Source organism: Oncorhynchus tshawytscha, linkage group LG09 (assembly GCF_018296145.1).
Source record: "Oncorhynchus tshawytscha isolate Ot180627B linkage group LG09, Otsh_v2.0, whole genome shotgun sequence".
Lineage (NCBI taxonomy): Eukaryota > Metazoa > Chordata > Actinopteri > Salmoniformes > Salmonidae > Oncorhynchus > Oncorhynchus tshawytscha.
The window spans coordinates 17,106,361-17,133,917 of record NC_056437.1 but is presented as its reverse complement, the minus strand read 5'-3'; the positions used below and the strand labels follow the sequence as shown (position 1 = coordinate 17,133,917).

Below are 27,557 nucleotides of genomic sequence, written 5' to 3'. Positions count from 1 at the left end.
CACAGCCAATACTCTAGTTACACAGCCAATACTCTAGTTACACAGCCAATACTCTAGTTACACAGCCAATACTCTAGTTACACAGCCAATACTCTAGTTACACAGCCAATACTCTAGTTACACAGCCAATACTCTAGTTACAGCTAATAATCTAGTTACAGTTACTCTAGTTACAGTCAATACACACATTACTCTAGTAACGCAATCAATACACACATTACTCTAGTAAAATACTCTAGTTACACAGTTAATACAAATATTACTCTAGTTACAGTCAATACACGCAAGAGTCAATACTCACATTAACAGTTAACACGCTGTTATTAATCTAGTTACACAGTTAATACACGTATTACTCTAGTTACACAGTTAATACACGTATTACTCTAGTTACACAGTTAATACACGTATTACTCTAGTTACGGTTAATACTCTAGTTACACAGCCAATACTCTAGTTACACAGCCAATACTCTAGTTACACAGCCGATACTCTAGTTACAGCTAATACTCTAGTTACAGTTACTCTAGTTACAGGCAATACACGCATTACTCTAGTAACGCAATCAACACACATTACTCTAGTAAAATACTCTAGTTACAAAGTTAATACAAATATTACTCTAGTTACAGTTACTCTAGCTACAGTCAATACACGCATTACTCTAGTAACGCAATCAATACACACATTACTCTCGTAAAATACTCTAGTTACACAGTTAATACAAATATTACTCTAGTTACAGTCAATACACGCAAGTTAGTCAATAATCGCATTACCCTAGTTACACAATCAATACACACATTACCCTAGTTAAACAGTAACACACTGTTATTACCCTAGTTACACAGTTAACACACTGTTATTACCCTAGTTACACAGTTAACACACTGTTATTACCCTAGTTACACAGTTAACACACTGTTATTACTCTAGTTACACAGTTAATACACTGTTATTACCCTAGTTACACAATCAATACACACATTACCCTAGTTAAACAGTAACACACTGTTATTACCCTAGTTAGTTAACACTTATTACCCCAGTTACACAGTTAACTGTTATTACCCTAGTTACACAGTTAACACACTGTTACTACCCTAGTTACACAGTTAACACACTGTTATTACCCTAGTTACACAGTTAACACACTGTTATTACCCTAGTTACACAGTTAACACACTGTTATTACTCTAGTTACACAGTTAATACACTGTTATTACTCTAGTTACACAGTTAACACACTATTACTCTAGTTACACAGTTAACACACTATTACTCTAGTTACACAGTTAACACTGTTATTACTCTAGTTACACAGTTAACACTGTTATTACTCTAGTTACACAGTTAACACTGTTATTACTCTAGTTACACAGTTAACACACTATTACTCTAGTTACACAGTTAATACACTATTACTCTAGTTACACAGTTAATACACTATTACTCTAGTTACACAGTTAATACACTATTACTCTAGTTACACAGTTAATACACTATTACTCTAGTTACACAGTTAATACACTATTACTCTAGTTACACAGTTAATACACTATTACTCTAGTTACACAGTTAATACACTATTACTCTAGTTACACAGTTAATACACTATTACTCTAGTTACACAGTTAATACACTGTTATTACTCTAGTTACAGTTAATACACTGTTATTACCCTAGTTACAGTTAATACACTATTACCCTAGTTACAGTTAATACACTATTACCCTAGTTACAGTTAATACACTATTACCCTAGTTACAGTTAATACACTATTACCCTAGTTAGTTAATACACTGTTATTACCCTAGTTAGTTAATACACTGTTATTACCCTAGTTAGTTAATACACTGTTATTACCCTATTTACAGTTAATACACTGTTATTACCCTATTTACAGTTAATACACTGTTATTACCCTATTTACAGTTAATACACTGGTATTACCCTATTTACAGTTAATACACAGGTATTACCCTATTTACACAGCTAATACACTGTTATTACCCTATTTACACAGCTAATACACTGTTATTACCCTATTTACACAGCTAATACACTGTTATTACTCGGTTTACACTGTTACTCTAGTTACAGTTAATATACTACTAACTATTACCACAGTTAATACAACCAAATGTATTCATTAAGCCCTTTTTACGTCAGCCGATGTCACAAAGTGCTGTACAGAAACCCAGCCCAAAACCCCAAACAGCAAGCAACACAGGTGTAGAAGCACAGTGGCTAGGAAAAATTCCCTAAAAAGGCAAGAACCTAGGAAGAAACCTAGAGAGGAACCAGGCTCTGAGGGGTGGCCAGTCCTCTTCTGGCTGTGCCGGGTGGAGATTATAACAGAAAATGGCCAAGATGTTCAAACGTTCATAGATGACCTGCAGGGTCAGATAATAATAATCACAGTGGTTGTAGAGGGTGCAACAGGTCAGTACCTCAGGATTAAATGTCAGTTGACTTTTCATAGCCAATCATTCAGAGTTAGTGTAACGCACCTGCTGTCTCTATTATTACATGGTTTATACACAGCTAATACACTGTTAGTACATTGATATTACAGTTTATATACTGTCCCTACAGTTAGTACACTGGTATTATATGGTTAACATACAGGTACAAACAAAGACAGGAGTGAGAGTGAGGCCGTCCTTTAGTGAAACAGTATAAATGAAACGATGAAGAACTGACCTTTTTTGTGGTTGCGGAGGAGCTGTAGTTGTTTCTGTTGCTGCCGTTTGAGTGTGTTGACAATAGCAATGGCCAATCGCAAGGCTTCCCTGGGATAACCATGTGACCGCAGCGCGTCAACCCTCGCGCACGCTGTTGGGACGTGCTCTGCAAGAGGGATGGGAGGGGGGATTTCAATAGACTACCAAAACCAAAGCTACTTCAACTAAATAAAACAAAAAATCCCCAAAATTGCCTTCTAAATCCCTCCCCTCCTTTCATCATTGTCAACACAAATACACACTCACCGTGCCAGAGGGGCCATCCGCGGGCGTCAAACAGTGCCCCTCCACTGCCGTGGTTGTCGTGGGGACAGTGTGTGTGTGTGTGTGTGCAGAGGTCATGTGTGATGACGCGCTGCAGGTGTGTGTCCTGCCAGTGCAGGTCGCAGGCCTCAATGGCCCTCGTAAACACTGTCCTATGAGGACGAGACGACAAGTCTGGGAGAGAGAGAGGGGTGAGAGGGCGATTAGGGAGAGGGTGGGTAGAAAAGAGGAGCAAAAGAAGAGGACAATGTGAGAAGAGAACAATGTGAAAATATTCATTAAAAAACGTTGCTTTGATCAGCCACCTAAAGCTAAAGTTTCCTGGGTGAAATGCTCATTCACTGCACTGTTCCTACTCAGAAGCCTCAGATACATTTTTAAAGGGTATTTTCTCTAATTTAGCTCAGACAGGGACAGGGGCAGCCATAGCTATAAGACCCCGCTTGGGTTATTGGGCTTATTCCATCAGACAGAGAAACCAATAAGAACAGCTCGTAGGGCAGAGACATGGAGAGAGGGAGAGAGTTGATTAAAAGAGGCATGGAGACCGAGTGAGGGATCGACAGAGAGAACATGATAAAAAGAAGGAGGCTTTTCTCACACACGCTCAGTGTGGTTGTCCCACCTGGGTGGCAGGGGCGCCCTGAGGCAGTGTGTTGGTCAGGTGTGTGTGAGATGTGTGCATGTTTGTCTGTCTACGTGTGCGTTTTCTCACCTGGGTTGCCGTGCGGTAGTGCGTGTGTGAGGTTGGGTAGTTCGTTGCCATGGTTTCCGTCCTCCCATGGACACACATCGATGCTGTTCCACCGTCTAAGCTGTCTCAGCCACACACACTTCTGCTCCGACTTACAGTGGGGGTTCAGCACAATACACATCCACAGGGTACCTGCACACACAAAGGATGTTTCTGTCATTATTATTCATCCTTGAATCATGTCATTTCATTCTATGAAAAGGGAACACTAGATACCATTAAAAGGTTTTGGACCTTGCATTTATCTTTTCAATAAACACATGCCTACATGCCTGCCACACACACTTTGATTACCTGAAGCATGAGCTGAAAAGGAGATGGGTTATGGATGAAGGGAGGGAGTGAAGGATAGAGGCAGAGGAAAGAAGAGAGATTTAGAGAGTAAACCGAAGGCATCAAAAATAAGTATGCAGGAAAACAGGGAAAAACAGTGACTATTATGAAAAATGAACAGAAAAAGAGGGCAGATGACAGAATGAGACACGAGGAGTGAGAGGTGAAGCTAAAGAACAGGAGAGGGGGATGAGATAGGAAGGTGGGAAGGAGTCACTCTATCCTCTGTCTTTGCACAGCATCAAGGACAACAGAAAGAAGAGAGAGGAGAGGGGAGAAAACAGAGTGGATGAGATGGGAAGGAAAAGTCGGGAGTGAAGAAATTTAAGAGAAAGAATGAAGAGGAGGCAAGATTGCAGAAAGGGAGAGAAGGAAAGAAGACAAAGGGAAGAGGAGAATGTGCATCCATCAAGCAGGAGGAATCTCTAAAGCATTAAAAGCATGATGATGCATTCAAATGATCCAGAAATAAGAGATGAACTACACTTAGAACAGAAAGAGAGAAAGAAACCAAAACAGACAAAGGGGGGATAAATAATACACTTCCAACAATCAACTACCATGACAACAGGGTTGTGGTTATGGGATGTTGCTTGGGCAGGTTACTATTGGATGTCGTTGCGAGGCTAGGGCTAAGTTCTACTGGATCTGGTTACTAGACTAGGGTCTATCTAGACTCTCCCCCGATTAGACACTAACAAGGTATAATTCCTAAAGCCTTCCTGTTTATCGTGAATATGGACAGTGTACAGTTCAGTGTTCACGCACAGCTACTTCAGCTGTGGTTCATTATGACAAGAGGAAAGGAAGCGAGAGGGACGACAGAAACACATTCAACACTGTACATCCAGTGGTCTCCTTCAGCTGGCTGGCAGCCACACACACGTCCGCAGTGAGAAATCATGGCTTCTATTTCTCCCTCCTCACCAACCTAAGCCAGATGAGAACCAGAGTCTCAGACTCCAAATGATCCAACACACACATTCATTAAAACAATATTGGGCTCAACAAGATGGATTTATCTCCTGACACACACTCACACAGAAATCCACACACACATGCACAGACACACAAACACACGCCATCACTTCACCCCCCTCTCATCCCCCTTTATTTCCATGGATGGGTCTAATTTGAACATTCAGCCCACAATTCATCTGTTCTGTCAAAAGAGGGAAAGAGAGAAAGAAAAATAGAGGGAGACAGAAAGAGAGAGAGCGAACGAGAGAGAGAGCGAAATACCCAGCTCACAATATCAGAACACATTTTAGGTTGTAAAAAGCATATTTCACAAAACACCTAGCTCACACCCTACAAATACATAACAGACTGACAATACACTCCTGATACATGCCAAACACTACCCATCATGCACTCAGTCGTCATATCACAATGTGCAGAGAGATAGTACCTTCAGGCAATTTTTTTCTCACCATCTACACACAATAACCCGAAATGACAAAGTGGGAAAATGTTTAGATTTTCTTGCACGCAATGACCACTGACAGAACTAAAAAGTTAACTGGCTGAGATGGGAGAACAACCATCTCTGCAGCACACCAATCTGGCCTTTATGGGAGTGGCCAGACGGATTACATATCTGAGAAAAAGGCACATGACAGCACACCTGAAGTTTATAAAAAGGCACATGACAGCACACCTGGAGTTTATAAAAAGGCACATGATAGCACACCTGGAGTTTATAAAAAGGCACATGACAGCACACCTGTAGTTTATAAAAAGGCACATGACAGCACACCTGGAGTTTATAAAAAGGCACATGACAGCACACCTGGAGTTTATAAAAAGGCACATGATAGCACACCTGGAGTTTATAAAAAGGCACATGACAGCACACCTGTGGCTTATAAAAAAGGCACATGACAGCACACCTGGAGTTTATAAAAGGCACATGACAGCACACCTGAGGCTTATAAAAAAGGCACATGACAGCACACCTGTAGTTTATAAAAAGGCACATAATAGCACACCTGTAGTTTATAAAAAGGCACATGACAGCACACCTGGAGTTTATAAAAAGGCACATGACAGCACACCTGTGGCTTATAAAAAGGCACATGACAGCACACCTGTAGTTTATAAAAAAGGCACATGACAGCACACATGTAGTTTATAAAAAAGGCACATGACAGCACACCTGTGGCTTATAAAAAGGCACATGACAGCACACCTGGAGTTTATAAAAAAGGCACATGACAGCACACCTGTAGTTTATGAAAAAGGCACATGACAGCACACCTGGAGTTTATAAAAAGGCACATGACAGCACACCTGTAGTTTATCAAAAGGCACATGACAGCACACCTGTAGTTTATAAAAAGGCACATGACAGCACACTTGTAGTTTATAAAAAGGCACATGACAGCACACCTGTAGTTTATAAAAAAGGCACATGACAGCACACCTGTAGTTTATTAAAAAAGGCACATGACAGCACACCTGTAGTTTATTTTTTTTAAAGGCACATGACAGCACACCTGTAGTTTCTAAAAAGGCACATGACAGCACACCTGTAGTTTATAAAAAGGCACATGACAGCACACCTGGAGTTTATAAAAGGCACATGACAGCAAACCTGTGGCTTATAAAAAGGCACATGACAGCAAACCTGTGGCTTATAAAAAGGCACATGACAGCACACCTGTAGTTTATAAAAAGGCACATGACAGCACACCTGTAGTTTATTAAAAAAGGCACATGACAGCACACCTGTAGTTTATTTTAAAAAAGGCACATGACAGCACACCTGGAGTTTATAAAAAAGGCACATGACAGCACACCTGGAGTTTATACTTTAAACTATGCCACTTTGTTTACATACCCTACATTACTCATCTCATATGTATATACTGTACTCGATACCATCTACTGCATCTTGCCTATGCCCTTCTGTGCCATCACTCATTCATATATCTTTATGTACATATTCTTTATCCCTTTACACTTGTGTATATAAGGTAGTAGTTTTGGAATTGTTAGGTTAGATTACTCATTGGTTATTACTGCATTGCCGGAACTAGAAGCACAAACATTTCGCTACACTCGCATTACCATCTGCTAACCATGTGTATGTGACATATACATTTGATTTGATTATAATAAAGGCACATGACAGCACACCTGGAGTTTATAAAAAGGCACATGACAGCACACATGTAGTTTATAATAAAGGCACATGACAGCACACCTGTGGTTTATAAAAAGGCACATGACAGCACACCTGTGGTTTATAAAAAAGGCACATGACAGCACACCTGTAGTTTATAAAAAGGCACATGACAGCACACCTGTAGTTTATAAAAAAAAAAGGCACATGACAGCACACCTGTAGTTTCTAAAAAGGCACATGACAGCACACCTGTAGTTTATAAAAAGGCACATGACAGCACACCTGTAGTTTCTAAAAAAAAAAGGCACATGACAGCACACCTGGAGTTTCTAAAAAGGCACATGACAGCACACCTGGAGTTTATAAAAAAAAGGCACATGACAGCACACCTGGGGTTTATAAAAAGACATGACAGCACACCTGTAGTTTATTTTAAAAAAGGCACATGACAGCACACCTGTAGTTTATTTAAAAAAGGCACATGACAGCACACCTGGAGTTTATTTTAAAAAAGGCACATGACAGCGCACCTGGAGTTTATTTTAAAAAAGGCACATGACAGCACACCTGGAGTTTATAAAAAGGCACATGACAGCACACCTGGAGTTTATAAAAAGGCACATGACAGCACACCTGGAGTTTATACTTTAAACTATGCCACTTTGTTTACATACCCTACATTACTCATCTCATATGTATATACTGTACTCGATACCATCTACTGCATCTTGCCTATGCCGCTCTGTACCATCACTCATTCATATATCTTTATGTACATATTCTTTATCCCTTTACACTTGTGTGTATAAGGTAGTAATTTTGGAATTGTTAGGTTAGATTACTCATTGGTTATTACTGCATTGCCGGAACTAGAAGCACAAACATTTCGCTACACTCGCATTACCATCTGCTAACCATGTGTATGTGACATATACATTTGATTTGATTATAATAAAGGCACATGACAGCACACCTGGAGTTTATAAAAAAGGCACATGACAGCACACCTGGAGTTTATAAAAAGGCACATGACAGCACACCTGGAGTTTATAAAAAAGGCACATGACAGCACACCTGGAGTTTATAAAAAAGGCACATGACAGCACACCTGTAGTTTATTAAAAAAAAGGCACGACAGCACACCTGGAGTTTCTAAAAAAGGCACATGACAGCACACCTGGAGTTTCTAAAAAGGCACATGACAGCACACCTGTGGTTTATAAAAAAGGCACATGACAGCACACCTGTGGTTTATAAAAAGGCACATGACAGCACACCTGTGGTTTATAAAAAGGCACATGACAGCACACCTGTGGTTTATAAAAAGGCACATGACAGCACACCTGTGGTTTATAAAAAGGCACATGACAGCACACCTGTGGTTTATAAAAAAGGCACATGACAGCACACCTGTAGTTTATAAAAAGGCACATGACATCACACCTGTGGTTTATAAAAAGGCACATGACAGCACACCTGTGGTTTATAAAAAGGCACATGACAGCACACCTGTGGTTTATAAAAAAGGCACATGACAGCACACCTGTGGTTTATTAAAAACGCACATGACAGCACACCTGTGGTTTATAAAAAGGCACATGACAGCACACCTGTGGTTTATAAAAAGGCACATGACAGCACACCTGTGGTTTATAAAAAAGGCACATGACAGCACACCTGTGGTTTATAAAAAAGGCACATGACAGCACACATGTGGTTTATAAAAAGGCACATGACAGCACACCTGTGGTTTATAAAAAAGGCACATGACAGCACACCTGTGGTTTATAAAAAAGGCACATGACAGCACACCTGTGGTTTATAAAAAAGGCACATGACAGCACACCTGTGGTTTATAAAAAAGGCACATGACAGCACACCTGTGGTTTATAAAAAAGGCACATGACAGCACACCTGTGGTTTATAAAAAGGCACATGACAGCACACATGTGGTTTATAAAAAGGCACATGACAGCACACCTGTGGTTTATAAAAAGGCACATGACAGCACACCTGTGGTTTATAAAAAAGGCACATGACAGCACACCTGTGGTTTATAAAAAAGGCACATGACAGCACACCTGTGGTTTATAAAAAAGGCACATGACAGCACACCTGTGGTTTATAAAAAGGCACATGACAGCACACCTGTGGTTTTCAAAAAGGCACATGACAGCACACCTTTGGTTTATAAAAAAGGCACATGACAGCACACCTGTGGTTTATAAAAAAGGCACATGACAGCACACCTGTGGTTTATAAAAAAGGCACATGACAGCACACCTGTGGTTTATAAAAAAGGCACATGAAAGACTCAGGCAAAAGATTCTGTGGTCTGATGAGATGAAAAATGTAACTCTTTGGCCTGAAAGCAAAGTGCTATGTCTGGAGAAAACCAGGCACAGCTCATCACACCATCATGCTATGGGGATGCTTTTCAGCGGCAGGGACTGGGAGACTGGTACGGCTAGAGGGAACAATGAATGGAGCCAAATACAGGCAAATCCTTGATGAGAACCTGCTTCAGAGTGCAAACAACCTTAGACTGGTGCAAAGATTTACGTTCCAACAGGACAATGACCCCAAGCATGCAGCGAAAGCAATGCTGGAATGTCTTCAGAACTAGAACGTGAAAGTCATTGAGTGGCCCAGCCAAAGCCCAGACTTGAATCCCATTGAAAAATCTGTGGAAAGACTAAGCTTGCTGTTCACCACCGCTCCCCATCCAACTTCACCCCCTAGAGTCAAGGTCCGCGCCTCCGTGGAAATCTAAATAGTATAATAAAAACATCCCCATTAAAATCCATATGTTTAACTTCTCTAGGGTAGGGGGCAGCATTTGGAATTTTGGATGAAAAGCATGCCCAAATTAAATGGCCTTCTACTCAGGATATGCATATAATTAGTAGATTTGAATAGAAAACACTCTAAAGTTTCCAAAACTGTTAAAATAATGTATAACAGAACTTATTTGGCAGGCAAAAACCTGAGAAAAATCCATTCAGGAAGTAGGATTTTTTGTTGTTGTTGTAGTTTTCAATTCAATGCCATTACAGTATCCATTGACTTAGGACTCAAATTGCAGTTCCTATGCCTTCCACTAGATGTCAGTCTTTAGAAATTGTTTCAGGCTTGTATTCTGAAAAGAGTCGGAATGAGTGGATTCTGCCGTGTCACAGAGCTTTTTCATGTGCACGACCGAGAGAGTGCCTTTCTTGTTTACCTTTTATATTGACGACATTATTGCCCGGTTGAAATATTATCAATTATTTTAGGCTAAAAACAACCCGAGGATTGAATATAAACATCATTTGACATGTTTCTATGAACTTTACGGATACAATTTTGATTTTTTGCTGCGTTGACTGCGTTTGAGCCTGTGGATTACTGAAGAAAACGCGAACAAAATTTAGGTTTTCGGATATAAAGAGAGACTTTATTGAACAAAAGGAACATTTATTGGATAAATAAATGTTTTCCGAGTGCAAACATATGAAGATCATCAAAGGTAAGTGATTCATTTTATCTCTATTTATGACTTGTGTAACTCTTCTACTTGACTGGTTACTGTTTGTAAGGATTTGTCTGCTGGGTTTTGTTTTCAAATAATTGTAAGGTATGCTTTTGCCGTAAAGCATTTTTTAAATCTGGCACCGTGGTTGGATTAACAAGAAGTTCATCTTTAAACCAATGTAAAGTTGTATATTTTCTGAATTTTTATAATGAGTATTTCTGTATTTGAATTTGGTGCTCTGCAATCTCACTGGATGTTGGCCATACCCTAGAGAGGTTCAACTAGAGATGTCATTTCTTTTGCATGGGCTGCGTCTCAATCCCCCAAGTCTTCCAATGGCGTCACGGGACGCGTCTGAAGTCGGTACCGCCGATCTGCGTCTGTAGTGCCCGAACAGTTTGGGCGCCACACAAAAATGGTTTTGCTCTAGTACACCCACAAGCCTCACAAGACTAGTCTGAAGGTAGCCCAGAGCTCTTTGAGTCAGTGGTCTGGCAGTGTCACAGCCTCATGACGCGCGGTCAAGAGAGAGGTAACTCTCTCATGGCTTTTCTACAGACAATGGAATTCTCCGGTTGGAACATGATTGAACTTTTATGATAAAAACATCCTAAAGATTGATTCTATACTTAGTTTGACAAGTTTCTTCGACCTGTAATATAACTTTTTGAACGTTTCGTCCGACTGGACCAGATCGCACTTTTGGATTTGTTTACCAAACGCCCTAAACAAAAGAAGCTATTGGACATAAATGATGGACATTATTGAACAAAAAATGCATTTATTGTGGAACTGCAATTCCTGGGAGTGCATTCTGATGAAGATCAAAGGTAAGTTAATATTTATAACGCTATTTATGAATAATGTTGACTACCCAACATGTCGGATATTTCTCTGCCTGGTTTGGGCTCTGAGCGCCGTTCTCAGATTATGCTTTTTCTGTAAAGTTTTTTTAAAATCTGACACAGCGGTTACATTAAGGAGAAGTGTATCTAAAGTTCCATGCATAACACTAGAATTGTTATTTCTGTGAATTCATGTGGCTCTCTGAAAAATTACCACAGGTTTTAGAACTACTGAACGTAACATGCCATTGTAAAATTAGATTTTTTGATATAAATATGCACTTTATCGAACAAAACAAACGTATTGTGTAACATGAAGTCCTATGAGTGTCATCTGATGAAGATCATCAAAGGTTAGTGATTAATTTTATCTCTGTTCGTGCTTTTTGTGACTCCTCTCTTTGGCTGGAAAAATGGCTGGGTTTTTCTGTGAGTTGTTGGTGACCTAATATAATCGTTGGTGGAGCTTTCGCTGTAAAGAATTTTTGAAATCAGACAGTGGCTGGATTAACGAGAATTGTATCTTTAAAATGGTACCTAATACTTGTATGTTTGAGAAATTAGATTTATGAGATTTCTGTTGATTTGTATTTGGCGCCCTGCAATTTCATTGGCTGTTGGTGAGGGGTTAGACAGCTTAACTGCACCTCAGATTGGAGCCCAAATGAATACTTCACGGAGTTCAAGTAACAGACACATCTCAATATGAACTGTTATTCAATGAGTTTCTATGGGGCAATAGCAGTAGGGCCAAATTCAATGTTTCATCAAATAATTGTATGTATATATCTTTTTTTATACCTAAAGGGGTAAAAACTCTAAATCAAATAGCTAATTTATCCCTGGTATGACAATCTTAAAACAATTCCATATGTTAGCTTAGTAGAACCCAGCAATGCTGATACAGACATACCCAAGATGACTCACGGCTGTAATCGCCGCCAAAGGTGCCTCTATAAAGTATTGACTCAGGGGTGTGTATACTTACTGTAGGTAAATTAGATATTTCTGCATTTAATTTTCAAGAAACACGCACTAATTTCTAAGAACATGTTTTCACTTTGTCATTAGGTAGTGTGTGTAGATGAGTGCAAATTATTAATTTTTTTTTTTAAATCACTTGAATTCAGGCTGTAACACAACTAAATGTGGAGTAAGTGAAGGTGTATTCTGAAGGCACTGTAGGTCTAACACCACTGATTAACACACAAAATCAAACATTAACCAGGCTCACAACAACACTCATATGTGTGCATGTGTATTCTTTTCAGCACCTAGTTCTTCCAAGTGATGTCGGTACTTGTGTGTGTGTGTGTGTGTGTGTGTGTGTGTGTGCCTTGCCTCTTACCTAGCTCATCCCACAGCTGTCTGTATTTGTCGGTCATGGTGGTTCCCTGTTGTCTCCACAGTGCCAGACGAGGGTCGCCCATAAACTGTTCTGTGATCAGCGTTAACATCCTGGCACCGTTGGAGTCACGCATCTTCAACATCTCTCTCACCTAGAGGAGAGGGGGAGAGAGCGGGAGGGAGAGAGGTCAGCAAAGAGACAAGGGCTGTGTGTGTGTGTGTGTGTGTGTTTTGTATATGTTACCTTGCTGAACAGCAGGTTGAGTTGTTTCCCAGAGCCGTGGTATCCTCCCTGTGAGAGAAAGAGTTTCACCTGCTCCTGGACCTGCTCCTCATCCAGGTGCCAACAGTTCTCATCATCTACACTGGCCCCTGCCGTGGGGTCTGGGGCCCCTACACACATGGACACAAAGAGAGGTTAGTATCACACACACAGCTCATTATTTAGATTGAATGATTTTCCATGTCTCAGCAAAAGCATTGGGCTCTCTCAGACACAAACAAAAACCAAGCAAGATGAAAATAGACCTCATATGACACCAGCTTAAGTAAAGTATCATCATCACACACACACACACACACACACACTACATTAGTGTTGCTCATATGGACAGGGAGGTGATTTGAAGGCCCCAGGCAGAGGCCAGTCTGAGCCCCACCCCCCTCTTTTAATGTGCCATGAACACAACCAGTCATGTCTTTATCAGATTGTCAAACAATTCACTTCAAAAAGTAGGTTACATTCGCAAGTTCATCCAAAACAATTCCAGCATCCAGAACAGTGCAATGGGCAGCCGCCAACTTTAACCTGGCTCACAACAACACTCATATGTGTGCATGTGTATTCTCTTCAGCACCTAGTTCTTCCAAGTGATGTCGGTCCTTGTGTGTGGCTGAAACCATCTCACCAGAGAAAGCATCCAAGCCAGCAAAACAGTGCCCCTCTGTCTTACTATATGTAGGTCATGTATCTGATGCTGATGCTGTCTTGCCAAAAAGAGTCCAGACAGCATCAGATACATGGGCTACACATAAACATTTGAGTAATTTAGCAGACAAGCTCCTTAAAGTAGTGAGTTTTCATACTTTGGGGAATTCGCCCGTGGAAATCGAACCCACAACTCTGGCGTTGCAAGCGCCATGCTCTACGAACTGAGTTACACAGGACTATAAATACAAAAGTATGTGATGTTAGTGGTGTAGAAGTAAGCTCACAGAACGGGATCACCGAGTGCTGAAGGGGGTAGCGTGTCAAAATCGTCTGTCCTTGGCTGCTACACCCACTAACAAATTCCAAACTGCCTCTGGAAACAATGTCAGCGCAAGAACTGTTTGTCGGGAGCTACATGGAATGAGTTTCCATGGCCGAGCAGCCACACAAGCCTACGATCACTATGTGTAATACAAAGAGTCAGCTGGAGTGGTGTAAAGCTCGCCGCCATTGGATTCTGGAGCAGTGGAAGCGCGTTCTCTGGAGTGATGAATCATGCTTAATCATCTGGCAGTCCGATGGACAAATCTGGGTTTGGCGGATGCCAGGAGAACGATACCTGCCCGAATGCATATTGCCAACTGTAAAGTTTGGTGGAGGAGGAATACTGGTCTGGCATTCTAGACAATTCTGTGCTTCCAACTTTGTGGCAACAGTTTGGGGAAGGCCCGTTCCTGAACTTGATTAGCCTGCACAGAGCCCTGACCTCAACCCCATCAAACACCTTTGGGATGCTTTGGATCTCGGACTGCGAGCCAGGCCTAATCACCCAACATCAGTGCCCGACCTCACTAATGCTTGTGGCTGAATGGAAGCAATTCCCTGCAGCAATGTTCTAACATCTAGTGGAAAGCCTTCCCAGAAGAGTGCAAGCTGTTAGTGCAGCAAAGGGGGGGACCAAATCCATATTAATGCCCATGATTTGGGAATGAGATGTTCAACGAGCAGGTGTCCACATAGTGTACATGATCTCTGCCTTGACAATTGCAGTGTTAAATCGGCAGCACCTGTCTTTTTCCTAAAGGAATGTGTTAACTTAGGTAATTTTTCTGTTACTTTTACATCTTTCTTTTTCTCTTCCCTGCCCTGCTCTGAAAGCACCACATTGCTGCAGCTTCATTTCAATGAAAGTCAAGTTTGCAATCATATCCGGTAGGGATTCACTGGAGCCAGCCAATCATATCAGCCAGGGGGAAATCTATTCCAGAAAAACACACACACACACACACACCCAACCCCACTCACCATGGACCTGGTTGATCTCAGAGTTTGTTGACAGAATCTCATCAGCTAGTTTCTGAGCAGTGGGCAGCACCTCCGTGTGGTGTACTGTTATCAGGTACTGAACAAATTTCTGCAGCTGGTCTCTGTTCATCTGGAACAGTGTCTCTGAGATGGGCAGGTGCAGTTTGACCTGCTCAGGCTTCCGTACGCGGTACAGGGCCAACGCTACCACATGCGCGCAGTAGAAGATGTCCTTATTGCCACAGCTGCACGTGACCGCGGTTATCTTGCAGCGGTCGAAGCTGACACTCACGCTGCAGACGAGCTCGGGTTCCGACGGCGTGGCCGGTTCTGTTACCGTTCCACTGAGGTGGAACCCTGAGAAAGAAAAGAGGAGAACCATTAGACGATCAGTCAGTCAATCAATCAAGTAGTCAATCAAATTGTATTCATGTAGCCTAATAGTTTTACACAGAAGTGCGTAACAAAGTCATGTTCGGAATATTTGAACACCCCAATGGCATTCATGTTGTCATTAACCTGTGGGTGTGTGGCTTAGCATCCTATACGTGCAGAAGACCCACTGTACCAGCTAGCTACTAGTCAGATTATAATGGTAAGGGGGGGAAAGAGAAAGCGCAGTCCCTGAAGCGAAGAGAGGGGAACATCGCTCTCGTCTTTCTCTCTCTGGGGAAAAGGTCAAACTGATGATCTCTAGAGTCCCTCGGTGTGACGAGTGATGCCCTCCTAATGCAATAGAGCTCAGCCATCACTCACGCACTCATAATCCCCCCCACCCACACACCTGTTTTCTATAAACCTGACATTCTCTGGCTAAGAGGTCACTCATTGGGGATACAGCCCGGGATCAAGCCCGGGTCTGTAGTGACACCTCTGGCACTGCACCACTCAGTCCCCGAAATAGCTACCCGGCTAACTATTTAGCAGTCTTTTGGCTTGAGGAGAAAGGGGAAGTCCAAACAAAGGTATCCATTTTATTTGGGGCTTTCTCAAAGTACACACACAGACACCAGGAGGAGAGGTTCTACTACCCAGTACTGGAAGCTCTGGATCAGGCTCTCCCCACTATGATATGCTAATGTATCACATTGCTACTTTTCCTGACTGTCTACTAAGAATCCTCTGTGAGCCTGATATTGATGGGCTGAAATGGTGTATCTACACATCATGACCAAAAGTATGTGGACACCTGCTCGTCAAACATTATTATGGGCATTAATATGGAGTTGGTCCCCCCTTTGCTGCTACAACAGCCTCCACTCTTCTGGGAAGGCTTTCCACTAGATGTTGGAACATTGCTGCAGGGACAGTTCAGCCACAAGCGCATTAGTGAGGTCGGGCACTGATGTTGGGTGATTAGGCCTGGCTCGCAGTCAGCGTTCCAATTAATCCCAAAGGTGTTTGATGGGGTTGAGGTCAGGGGTCTGTGTGGGCCAGTCAAGTTCTTCCACACCGATCGCGACAAACCATTCCAGTATGGACCTCGCTTTGTGCACGGGGGCATTGCTTTGTTGAAACAGGAAAGGACCTTCCCCAAAGTTGGGCCAGAAAGTTGGAAGCACAGAATCGTCTAGAATGTCGTTGTTTGATGTAGAGTTGAGATTCCGCTTCACTGGTACTAAGGGGCCTAGCCTGAACCATGAAAAATAGCCCCAGACCATTATTCCTCCCCCACCAAACTTTACAGTTGGCAATATCCATTCGTGCGGGTAGCGGTCTCATGGCATCCCCCAATCCCAGATTCGTCCTTCAGACTGACAGGTGGTGAAGCGTGATTCATCACTCCAGAGAACACGTTTCCACCACTCCAGAGTCCAATGGCGGCGAGCTTCACGCCACTCCAGTCAACACTTGGTATTGCATTTGGTGATCTTAGGCTTGTGTGCAGCTGCTTGGCCACGGAAACCCATTTCATGAAGCTCCCAACGAACTGTTGTTGTGCTGGTCTTGCTTTCAGAGACAGTTTGGAACTCGGTAGTGAGTTGTTTTTTTACACGCTACATGCTTCAGCTGTCCCGTTCTGTGAGCTTGTGTGGCCTACCACTTCGCGGCTGAGCTGTTATAGCTCCTAGACAATTCCACTTCACAATAACAGCACTTACAGTGGATTGGGGCAGCTCTAGCAGGGCAGAAACTTGATGAACTGACTTGTTGGAAAGGTGGCATCCTATGATGGTGCCACATTGAATGTCACTGAGCTCTTCAGTAAGGCCATTCTACTGCCAATGTTTGTCTATGGAGATGAATGGCTGCGTACTCGATTTTATACACCTGTCAGAAACGGTGTGGATGAAATAGCCAAATCCACTCATTTGAAGCAGCGGTGTCCACATACACTGCACATACAAAATGATAAGACCGAACATCCATAGCTTAGTCTGAAAGCCTCAGATGTCCTAGAGTGTGGGTCAAAGGTCAACTTTGCCCTAAATCTTTTAAGGGTTGACGTAAGGCCTGGATCTGGCTAAGCTGATCCTAAAATCAGTGCTTATTAATAAGCAGGGGACAAATAGTCCTTTGGTCTGAGACTGATTTTATAAGAATTCAATAACTGTCACAGGGGAGGTTTGGGAGACAGCACACACACACACGTTTCGCTTCGCAAACAGGCTTTTGCTCAATCAGCATACAGGAAACTCACACTCAGACATGACTAACAAAAGACGGGGGAGAGAGAAGGTGAGTGACAAAGAGAGCAGCGAGCAAAGAGACAGAGGTAGACGAGAGGAGAGAGAAAGAGGGAGAACCCCCTCCTTTTACTCCTCCATTTCCTTCCTAGCAGTCAGCTGACAACGACACAGGGGATCACCTTTTACACACACATGCTTGCGTAAGTACATCCCCCGGTTGGCAGTTGCTTGTACTAGTTCGCACACACACTAACACTGAGGGCACTTCCCTGTTTTATATGGCCCAACCCGGGTCATGCATGGCCCACAGCTGAACTACTGACGTCAGAGAAGAGGAAGGGAAAGAGAGAGAGAGGGAGGAGGGAGAAAGAGAAGGGAGAGGCAGAGAGAATTCCAAAACAGGGGAGGAGACCGCTGGGCTGGTGGGAAGCTTGGAAAGCCCTCAGCTGAGTGTGTGAAGAGATATTTGGCGACGTGCCAGAGCCCTGAGCTCAGCATTCTGTAATGCACTTCCCCTCTTCTGCTCTGTAGCTTGCATAATACTGCTTAGCGCTGCACGACAATCAGACTTAACCCTTACTTACTTACCAAAACAACGAGACAACCCTTAACTTCTTGGATATAGGGGGCGCTCTTTTAATTTATGGATAAAAAAACGTGCCCGTTTTAAGCGCAATATTTTGTCACGAAAAGATGCTGGACTATGCATATAATTGACAGCTTTGGAAAGAAAACACTCTGACGTTTCCAAAACTGCAAAGATATTATCTGTGAGTGCCACAGAACTCATGCTACAGGTGAAACCAAGATGAAACTTCAAACAGGAAATGAGCAGAATTTTTGAGGCTCTGTTTTCCATTGTCTCCTTATATGGCTGTGAGTGTGCCATGAATGAGCCTGCCCTTTCTGTCGTTTCCCCAAGTTGTCTGCAGCATTGTGACGTATTTGTAGGCATATCATTGGAAGATTGGCCATAAGAGACTACATTTACCAGGGGTCCGCCCGGTGTCCTTTGTCTAAATTGGTGCGTAATCTTCAACTGGAGGCATTTTCCCATGAGATTCAGAGGAGAATGCACACTTCCACGAACAATATATCATCGAAGAGATATGTGAAAAACACCTTGAGGATTGATTCTAAACAACGTTTACCATGTTTCAGTCGATATTATGGAGTTAATTTGGAAAATCGGCGTTTTGATGACTGAATTTGTTTTTTTTTGGTAGCCAAACATGATGAACAAAACAGAGCGATTTCTCCTAAACAAATAATCTTTCAGGAAAAACTGAACATTTGCTATCTAACTGAGAGTCTCCTCATTGAAAACATCTGAAGTTCTTCAAAGGTAAATGATTTTATTTGAATGCTTTTCTTGTTTTTGTGAAAATGTTGCATGCTGAATGCTATGCTAAATGCTACGCTAGCTATCAATAATCTTACACAAATGCTTGTTTTGCTATGGTTGAAAAGCATATTTTGAAAATCTGAGATGACAGTGTTGTTAACAAAAGGCTAAGCTTGAGAGCTAGCATATTTATTTCATTTCATTTGCGATTTTCATGAATAGTTAACATTGCGTTATGGTAATGAGCTTGAGGCTGTATTCACGATCCCGGATCCGGGATGGCTAGAATCAAGAGGTTAACCTCTTAGATGTAATAGCAAAATTGAGATTGCTGCCTAAATAGACATACCCAAAAGTAAATGCTATTCATGTGTAATTGCAAGATTCTGACATGCCAAAACGTGGTATATTTGGAAAGATGATATGGGAGATGATGAGAAAATGATCAGAAGATAGATAGGGGTTGCATAGTTCAGAAAACACAAGATCAAGCACACACAAAACAACTGTTTTTTTTATTTTGAAAGAAATCTTTGACTGACAAGTTAAAAGTGAATTATTGAAGCCCAGAGCTGGAAACACATCAGATGGTTTCCACAACATGTGAACAACATCAGAAAATAAAAATGGGATTGATACACCTAACTAACCTCAGCAAAAAAAGAAACGTCCTCTCACTGTCGACTGTGTATATTTTCAGCAAACTTGCCATATGTAAATATTTGTAAGAACATAACAAGATTCAACAACTGAGACAAACTGAACAAGTTCCACACACATGTGACTAACAGAAATGGAATAATGTGTCCCTGAACAAAGGGGGGGTCAAAAGTAACAGTATCTGGTGTGGCCAACAGCTGCATTAAGTACTGCAGTGCATCTCCTCATGGACAGCACCAGATTTGCCAGTTCTTGCTGTGAGATGTTACTCCACTCTCCCACCAAGGCACCTGCAAGTTCCTGGACATTTCTGGGGGGAATGTCCCTAGCCCTCACCCTCCGATCCAACAGGTCCCAGACATGCTCAATGGGATTGAGATCCGGGCTCTTCGCTGGCCATGGCAGAACGAGCAGTATGGCTGGTGTCATTGTCATGCTGAAGAGTCATGTCAGGATGTGCCTGCAAGAAGGGTACCACGAGGGAGGAGGATGTTTTCCCTGTAACGCACAGTGTTGAGATTGCCTGCAATGACAACAAGCTCAGTACGACGATGCTGTGACACACCGCCTCAGACCATGACGGACCCTCCACCTCCAAATCGATCCAGAGTACAGGCCTCAGTGTAACGCTCATTCCATCGACGATAAGCACAAATCCGACCATCACCCCTGGTGAGACAAAACCGCGACTCATCAGTGAAGAGCACTTGTTGCCAGTCCTGTCTGGTCCTGCGACGGTGGGTTTGTGCCCATAGGCGACGTTGTTGCCGGTGATGTCTGGTGAGGACCTGCCTTACAACAGACCTACAAGCCCTCAGTCCAGCCTCTCTCAGCCTATTGCGGACAGTCTGAGCATCGATGGAGGGATTGTGTATTCCTGGTGTAAATGGGGCAGTTGTTGTTGCCTTCCTGTACCTGTCCCGCAGGTGTGATGTTCGGATGTCCTGATCCTGTGCAGTTGTTATTATACGTGGTCTGCCACTGCGAGGACAATCAGCTGTCCGTCCTGTCTCCTTGTAGCGATGTCTTAGGCGTCTCACAGTACGGATATTGCAATTCATTGCCCTTGCTACATCTGCAGTCCTCATGCCTCCTTGCAGCATGACCAAGGCACGTTCACACAGATAAGCAGGGACCCTGGGCATCTTTCTTTGGTGTTTTTCAGAGTCAGTAGAAAGGCCTCTTTAGTGTCCTAAGTTTTCATAACTATGACCTTAATTGCTTACCGTCTGTAAGCTGTTAGTGTCTTAACGACCGTTCCACAGGTGCATGTTCATAAATTGTTTATGGTTCAATGAACAAGCATGGGAAACAGTGTTTAAACCCTTTACAATGAAGATCTGTGAAGTTATTTGTATTTTTACGAATTCTCTTTCAAAGACAGGGTCCTGAAAAATGGACATGTTTTTTTTGCTGAGTTTAGAAATGGGCAGATGTTTTAGTAAACGGTGTCAGGTGTGGTCTCGGGATGTTTCCAAGGGTCCCTAAAACTCTCCAAAGTGGCATAATGTCTGTAAATTAGATATATCCAGTGCTATTACAGTTGAAGTCGGAAGTTTACATACAGCCGTTCAGGAAGGAGACACGCTCTGTTTCCTAGAGATTAATGTACTTTTGTGCAAAAAGTGGAAATCAATCCCAGAACAACAGCAAAGGACCTTGTGAAGATGCTGGAGGAAACGGGTACAAAAGTATCTATATCCACAGTAAAACGAGTCCTATATTGACGGTTTGCAACTGCACATGGGGACAAAGATCATACTTTTTGGAGAAATGTCCTCTGGTCTGATGAAACAAAAATAGAACTGTTTGTCCATAATTATGTTTGGAGGAAAAGGGGGATGCTTGCAAGCCAAAGAACGCCATCCCAACTGTGAAGCACAGGGTGGTAGCATCATGTTGTGTTTTTTTTGCTGCAGGAGCTACTGGTGAACTTCACAAAATAGATGGCATCATGAGGCAGGAAAATTATGTGGATATATTGAAGCAACATCTCAAGACATCAGTCAGGAAGTTAAAGCTTTGTAGCAAATGGGTCTTCCAAATGGACAATGACCCCAATCATGCTTCCAAATTTGTGGCAAAATGGCTTAAGGACAACAAAGTCAAGGTATTGGAGTGGCCATCACAAAGCCCTGACCTCAATCCCATAGAAAATATGTGAGCAGTACTGAAAAAGCATGTGCGAGAAAGGTCTACAAACCTGACTCAGTTACACCAGCTCTGTCAGGAGGAATGGGCCAAAATTCACCCAACTTATTGTTGGAAGCTTATGTAAGGCTACCCGAAACGTTTGACCCAAGTTAAACAATGCTACCAAATACTAATTGAGTGTATGTAAACTTCTGACCCACAGGGATTGTGATGAAAGAAAGAAAAGCTGAAATAAAATCACTCTATTATTCTGACATTTCACATTCTTAAAATAAAGTGGTGATCTTAACTGACCTAAGGGAATTTTTACTAGGATTAAAAGGTCAGGAATTGTGAAAAACTGAGTTTAAATGTATTTGGCCAAGGTGTATGTAAACTTCAGACTTCAGACTCTGCAATCCCTAAATGCTATTTGTTCATTATAAAAACACAATTTCTACATATCAAACACACTCAAACATCGTGGTGGTGTTATGGGGTATCCAGTGTACATTCAAGTGTCCTTTCAAACTCTCTAATGTGTCTGAATGTGGTAATTACACTGGATATGCCTAAAAGTTATTGTTCACTATAAAAACTAAGATTTCAACAACACCAACCTCTCTCAAACATTGTGGTGGTGTTGGGTGACATACAGGGGATATCCAAGTGTTTTCATCATATTTTTCATGTGCAAAGATAAGGTCTCTTGGTGGACCTTCAATGTTGCCATTAAGTGATACATCATCAGATAATATGAAATAGTTTAGATTAATTAGGGCCGATTTCAAGTTTTCATAACATTCGGAAATCTGTATTTTTGGATGCCAATTTTGCAGATTTCTTTTTCACCTTTATTTAACTAGGCAAGTCAGTTAAGAACACAGAGTTAACTGGTGAGTTAACTGCCTTGTTCATGTGCAGAACAACAGATTTTTACCTTGTCAGCTCGGGAATTCAATCTTGCAACCTTACGGTTAATGAATTGCAAAAATCGCTGAAGTTGGAGACTTTATCTCCCTCACCAACTTTAAACACCTGCTATCTGAGCAGCTAACCGATTGCTGCAGCTGTACATAGTCCATCGGTAAATAGCCCACCCAATTTACCTACCTCATCCCTTTACTTTTCTGCTCTTTTGCACACCAGTATCTCTACCTGCACATGACCATCTGATCATTTATCACTCCAGTGTTATTCTGCTAAATTGTAATTATTCGCCTACCTCCTCATGCCTTTTGCACGCAATGTATATAGACTCTTTTTATTTTATTTTTTTCTACTGTGTTATTGACTTGTTTGTTGTTTACTCCATGTGTTGCTGTCTGTTCACACTGCTATGCTTTATCTTGGCCAGGTCGCAGTTGTAAATGAGAACTTGTTCTCAACTAGCCTACCTGGTTAAATAAAGGTGAAATAAAAATAAAATACATTTTAAAAACTAGTCCAACGCTCTAACCACCTGCCTCATGAAGAGCCTGCCTGTTACGCTAATGCAGTAAGAAGCCAAGGTAAGTTGCTAGCTAGCATTAAACTTATCTTCTAAAAAACAATCAATCATAATCACTAGTTATAACTACACATGGTTAATGATATTACTAGTTTATCTAGCGTGTCCTGCGTTGCATATAAGCAATGCAGTGCGCATTTGCAAAAAGGACTGTCGTTGCTCCAACGTGTACCTAACCATAAACATCAATGCCTTTCTTAAAATCAATACATAGAAGTATATATTTTTTTAACCTGCATATTTAGCTAAAAGAAATCCAGGTTAGCAGGCAATATTAACCAGGTGAAATTATGTCACTTCTCTTGCGTTCATTGCACGCAGAGTCAGGGTACAGTGGGGAGGGTACAGTGGCAATAAAATGCAAATTAATATTTAAAAATCATACAAATGTGATTTTCTGGATTTTTGTTTTAAATTCCATCTACCTCAGTTGAAGTGTACCTATGATAAAAATGACAGACCTCTACATGCTTTGTAAGTCGGAAAACCTGCAAAATCAGCAGTGTATCAAATATTTGTTCTCCCCACTGTATATGCAACAATTTGGGCCGCCTGGCTCTTTGCGAACTAATGTGCCAGAATTGTACGTAATTATGACATAACATTGAAGGTTGTGCAATGTAACAGGAATATTTAGACTTATGGATGCCACCTGTTAGATAAAATACGGAACGGTTCCGTATTTCACTGAAAGAATAAACGTTTTGTTTTCGAGATGATAGTTTCCAGATTTGACCATATTAATGACCTAAGGCTCGTATTTCTGTGTGTTATGTTATAATTAAGTCTATGATTTGATAGAGCAGTCTGACTGAGCGATGGTAAGCACCAGCAGACTCGTAAGCATTCATTCAAACAGCACTTTTGTGCGTTTTGCCAGCAGCTCATCACTGTGCTTCAAGATTTGCGCTGTTTATGACTTCAACCCTATCAACTCCCGAGATTAGGCTGGTGTAACCGATGTGAAATGGCTAGCTAGTTAACGGGGTGCGCGCTAATAGCGTTTAAAACGTCACTCACTCTGAGACTTGGAATAGTAGTTCCCCTTGCTCTGCATGGGTAACGCTGTTTCGAGGGTGGCTGTTGTCGATGTGTTCCTGGTTCGAGCCCAGGTAGGAGCGAGAAGAGGGATGGAAGCTATACCGTTACACTGGCAATACTAAAGTGCCTATAAGAACATCCAAGGTATATGAAATACAAATTGTATAGAGAGAAATAGTCCTATAATTCCTATAATAACTACAACCTAAAACTTCTTAACTGAGAATATTGAAGACTCATGTTAAAAAGGAACCACCAACTTTCATATGTTCTCATGTTCTGAGCAAGGAATTTAAACATTAGCTTTCTTACATGGCACATATTGTACTTTTACTTTCTTCTCCAACACTTTGTCTTTGCATTATTTAAACCAAATTGAACATGTTTCATTATTTATTTGAGGCTAAATTGATTTTATTGATGTATTATATTAAGTTAAAATAAGTGTTCATTCAGTATTGTTGTAATTGCCATTATTACAAATAAATACAAAAAATGTCAGATTAATCGGTATCTGCCTTTTTTGGTCCTCCAATAATCGGTATCGGCGTTGAAAAATCATAAATCGGTCGACCTCTAGTTCCTACCAACCTAAGGATTAATTTTATATACACCCCCCCACACCAAAGATTTTAAAGCACAGATCAATAGCCAAGATGCTCAGCTTTCCGCACACACATCCTGCTTTTGCAGATAGGTACTACCGTTCTCATACCAAACTGAATTGAAAAAATCAAATCAAATAGGGTCCCCAAATATGGGGATTTTACATTTGTATTTACTTACCAAAGCAACCAGGCAACCCTTAAGAAAAGATCTTAGTAGCTAGCTAACTTTTTAGTTTGGATCCAGCGACGCAGTTGGCATCAGTTGCTGGGACTGCTAGTCTCTATCCAGTGATCCTGCCGACCAAGGACAGGTCTGAGGAACTATTTGGCGTTGCAGCTAGCCTAGCTGCTAGCTACATATCAAGCTAGTAGGTCTTTAACGCAGCCCGCGACACAGTTAGCCTTTGTGGCTGGGACCGCGGATTGTCCCAGGTTTGTGGCTGTCTAGATCCCTGCTTTTTGTTGTGACCTGCCCTGTCTGGAACTGTGAGGAGTAACAGCAAAACATACATTGCTAGCTACAATGACAAAGACCAAAGCCGGCGGGAGTACCGTTGAGGACAGTGGTGTGTCTCTATCACACGTGAAGGGTCTTTTAAAAGAACAAAAGAGTTCTACAAGCCGTTGTTACAACAACAAGAAAATAGCTTCAAGTGTTTTGTCCAAATACTGGTAGATTCAACTAATAAAATAATGGACGACCTGACCAAATAAGGTCCAGAACCTGGAGAACAGTATGTCGTTCTCCCAGGGTCAGCTCGATGAGTTGAAACAGGAGAACGGCAAGAGGACAACAATCTGTAAGTCATTGAGAGAGGACATCAGTTCTGTGTGTGAATCCATGAAGTCTGATTTATCCGGCATTGTTCTCTCAAGGGACAATCAAGGCGGAACAACATGTTTGTGGACGGAATTGCAGAATTTCAACGTAAGACCTGGACGGAGTCTGAGGACAAAGTGGGGGAAATTATCTCTGAAAAATTTAAGATGGACCACAGGGTGATTGAGGAGTATCCTGAAGCTGTGCGCCAGAAGAGGAAAGAACTGATCCCAGTCATGAAAGCTGCCAGAGCGCGTGGTAACATTACTTAGATCCGCTATGACAGGCTCATTGTCCACCCTCCCTCCCAGAAGCCTGGAAGGGATGAGAGCCAAGCCTATGGGTTTGTAGCTTCTTCCCCACAGCACACACATACACACACACACACACACACACAACAATTGATTAATGGACTGCTGAATGTATATTTTTTTCTCTTGCTTGGTTTGCTCTTTTCAGTATTATGTCCATCTTTGGTAAGCTACCCAGGAAAGGGCTGAAAACAGCCCATATTAATATATGTAGCCTTAGAAATAAGGTTCATGAAATCAATCACTTGCTACTGCATTTGATGATACAGCAGTAGCAATACAAGGATATTACATCCATAAAAGAGAGAGAAATGCATATGGGGAGGTGTTGCTCCGCACGTGTGTGTGTGTGTATATTTTCAGAACCTTATCCCTGTAATGCTTAGAAGGTTGCAGGTTCACTTGGCACATCTAAAGCCTTTTCTTTTAGGGTGTTGCTATAGGCCACCAAGTGCTAACAGCCAGTATCTAAATAATATGTGTGAAATACTTGATAGTGTATGTGATGTAAACAGAGGTCTACTTGGGGACCTGAATATTGACTGGTTTTCATCAAGCTGTCCGCTCAAGAGGAAGCTTCTCACTGTAACCAGTGCCTGTAATCTGGTTCAGGTTATTAATCAACCTACCAGGGTGGTTACAAACACTACATGAACAAGATCATCCATATGTATCGATCACATTTGAACTAATAATGTAAAACTTTGTTCTAGAGCCATACCCATTGGGTGCAGTGATCCCAATATTGTGGCTATACCCAGGAATGCCAAAGTTACAACAGTTGGGCCTGAAATAGTGTATAAGATATATTTAGCTGTGACTCATGTGGATGTTAAAAATATTTGTTGGTCTGATGTGATTAATGAGGAGCATCCAGACGCTGCACTTGATGAATTTATGAAATTGCTTCTTGTTCCACCTGTTAAGAGTTCTAACAGTCAGTTTCTTAAGGCTCTGTGGATTGATGAGGAATTGAACAACTGTATAGTTGAAAGAGATGGGGCAAAAAGAGTGGCTAATAAGTCTGGCTGCACATCTGACTGGCTGACTTACTGCAAATTGAGAAATTATATGACGAAACAAGAAAAAATAACTAAATGTATTATGAAGCCAAGTTCAATGATATAAAGAACAATGGGGAAAAACTTGAGTACTTTAAATTATGGGCAGAAAGACTAATTCAACTCCATTTTTTATCGACTCAGATGGCTTATTCACATAATAATTTGATGTTGCCAATTATTTATATTTGGCAAACCTTAGGCAGGAAATGCCAACGAACCGTGAGCCATCGTATTCGTGCAATGAAGAAAAGCATTGCAAGTTTGA

At 41.7% G+C, this 27,557-nt stretch overlaps 1 protein-coding gene across 1 annotated transcript in view; it reads right to left on the bottom strand.

Annotated features, from left to right (window-relative positions):
* The window catches only part of LOC112257465 (zinc finger SWIM domain-containing protein 6-like), a 91,328-nt gene that overhangs the window by 21,661 nt on the left and 42,110 nt on the right, over positions 1-27,557 (bottom strand). The window contains exons 2-7 of the mRNA XM_042326623.1: positions 15,171-15,527; positions 13,179-13,327; positions 12,936-13,086; positions 3,727-3,897; positions 2,994-3,185; positions 2,707-2,853 (exon numbers count right to left, since the gene is read on the bottom strand). Coding sequence (XP_042182557.1) covers positions 2,707-2,853; positions 2,994-3,185; positions 3,727-3,897; positions 12,936-13,086; positions 13,179-13,327; positions 15,171-15,527 — 1,167 coding nt within the window. The remainder of the gene's footprint in view (positions 1-2,706; positions 2,854-2,993; positions 3,186-3,726; positions 3,898-12,935; positions 13,087-13,178; positions 13,328-15,170; positions 15,528-27,557) is intronic.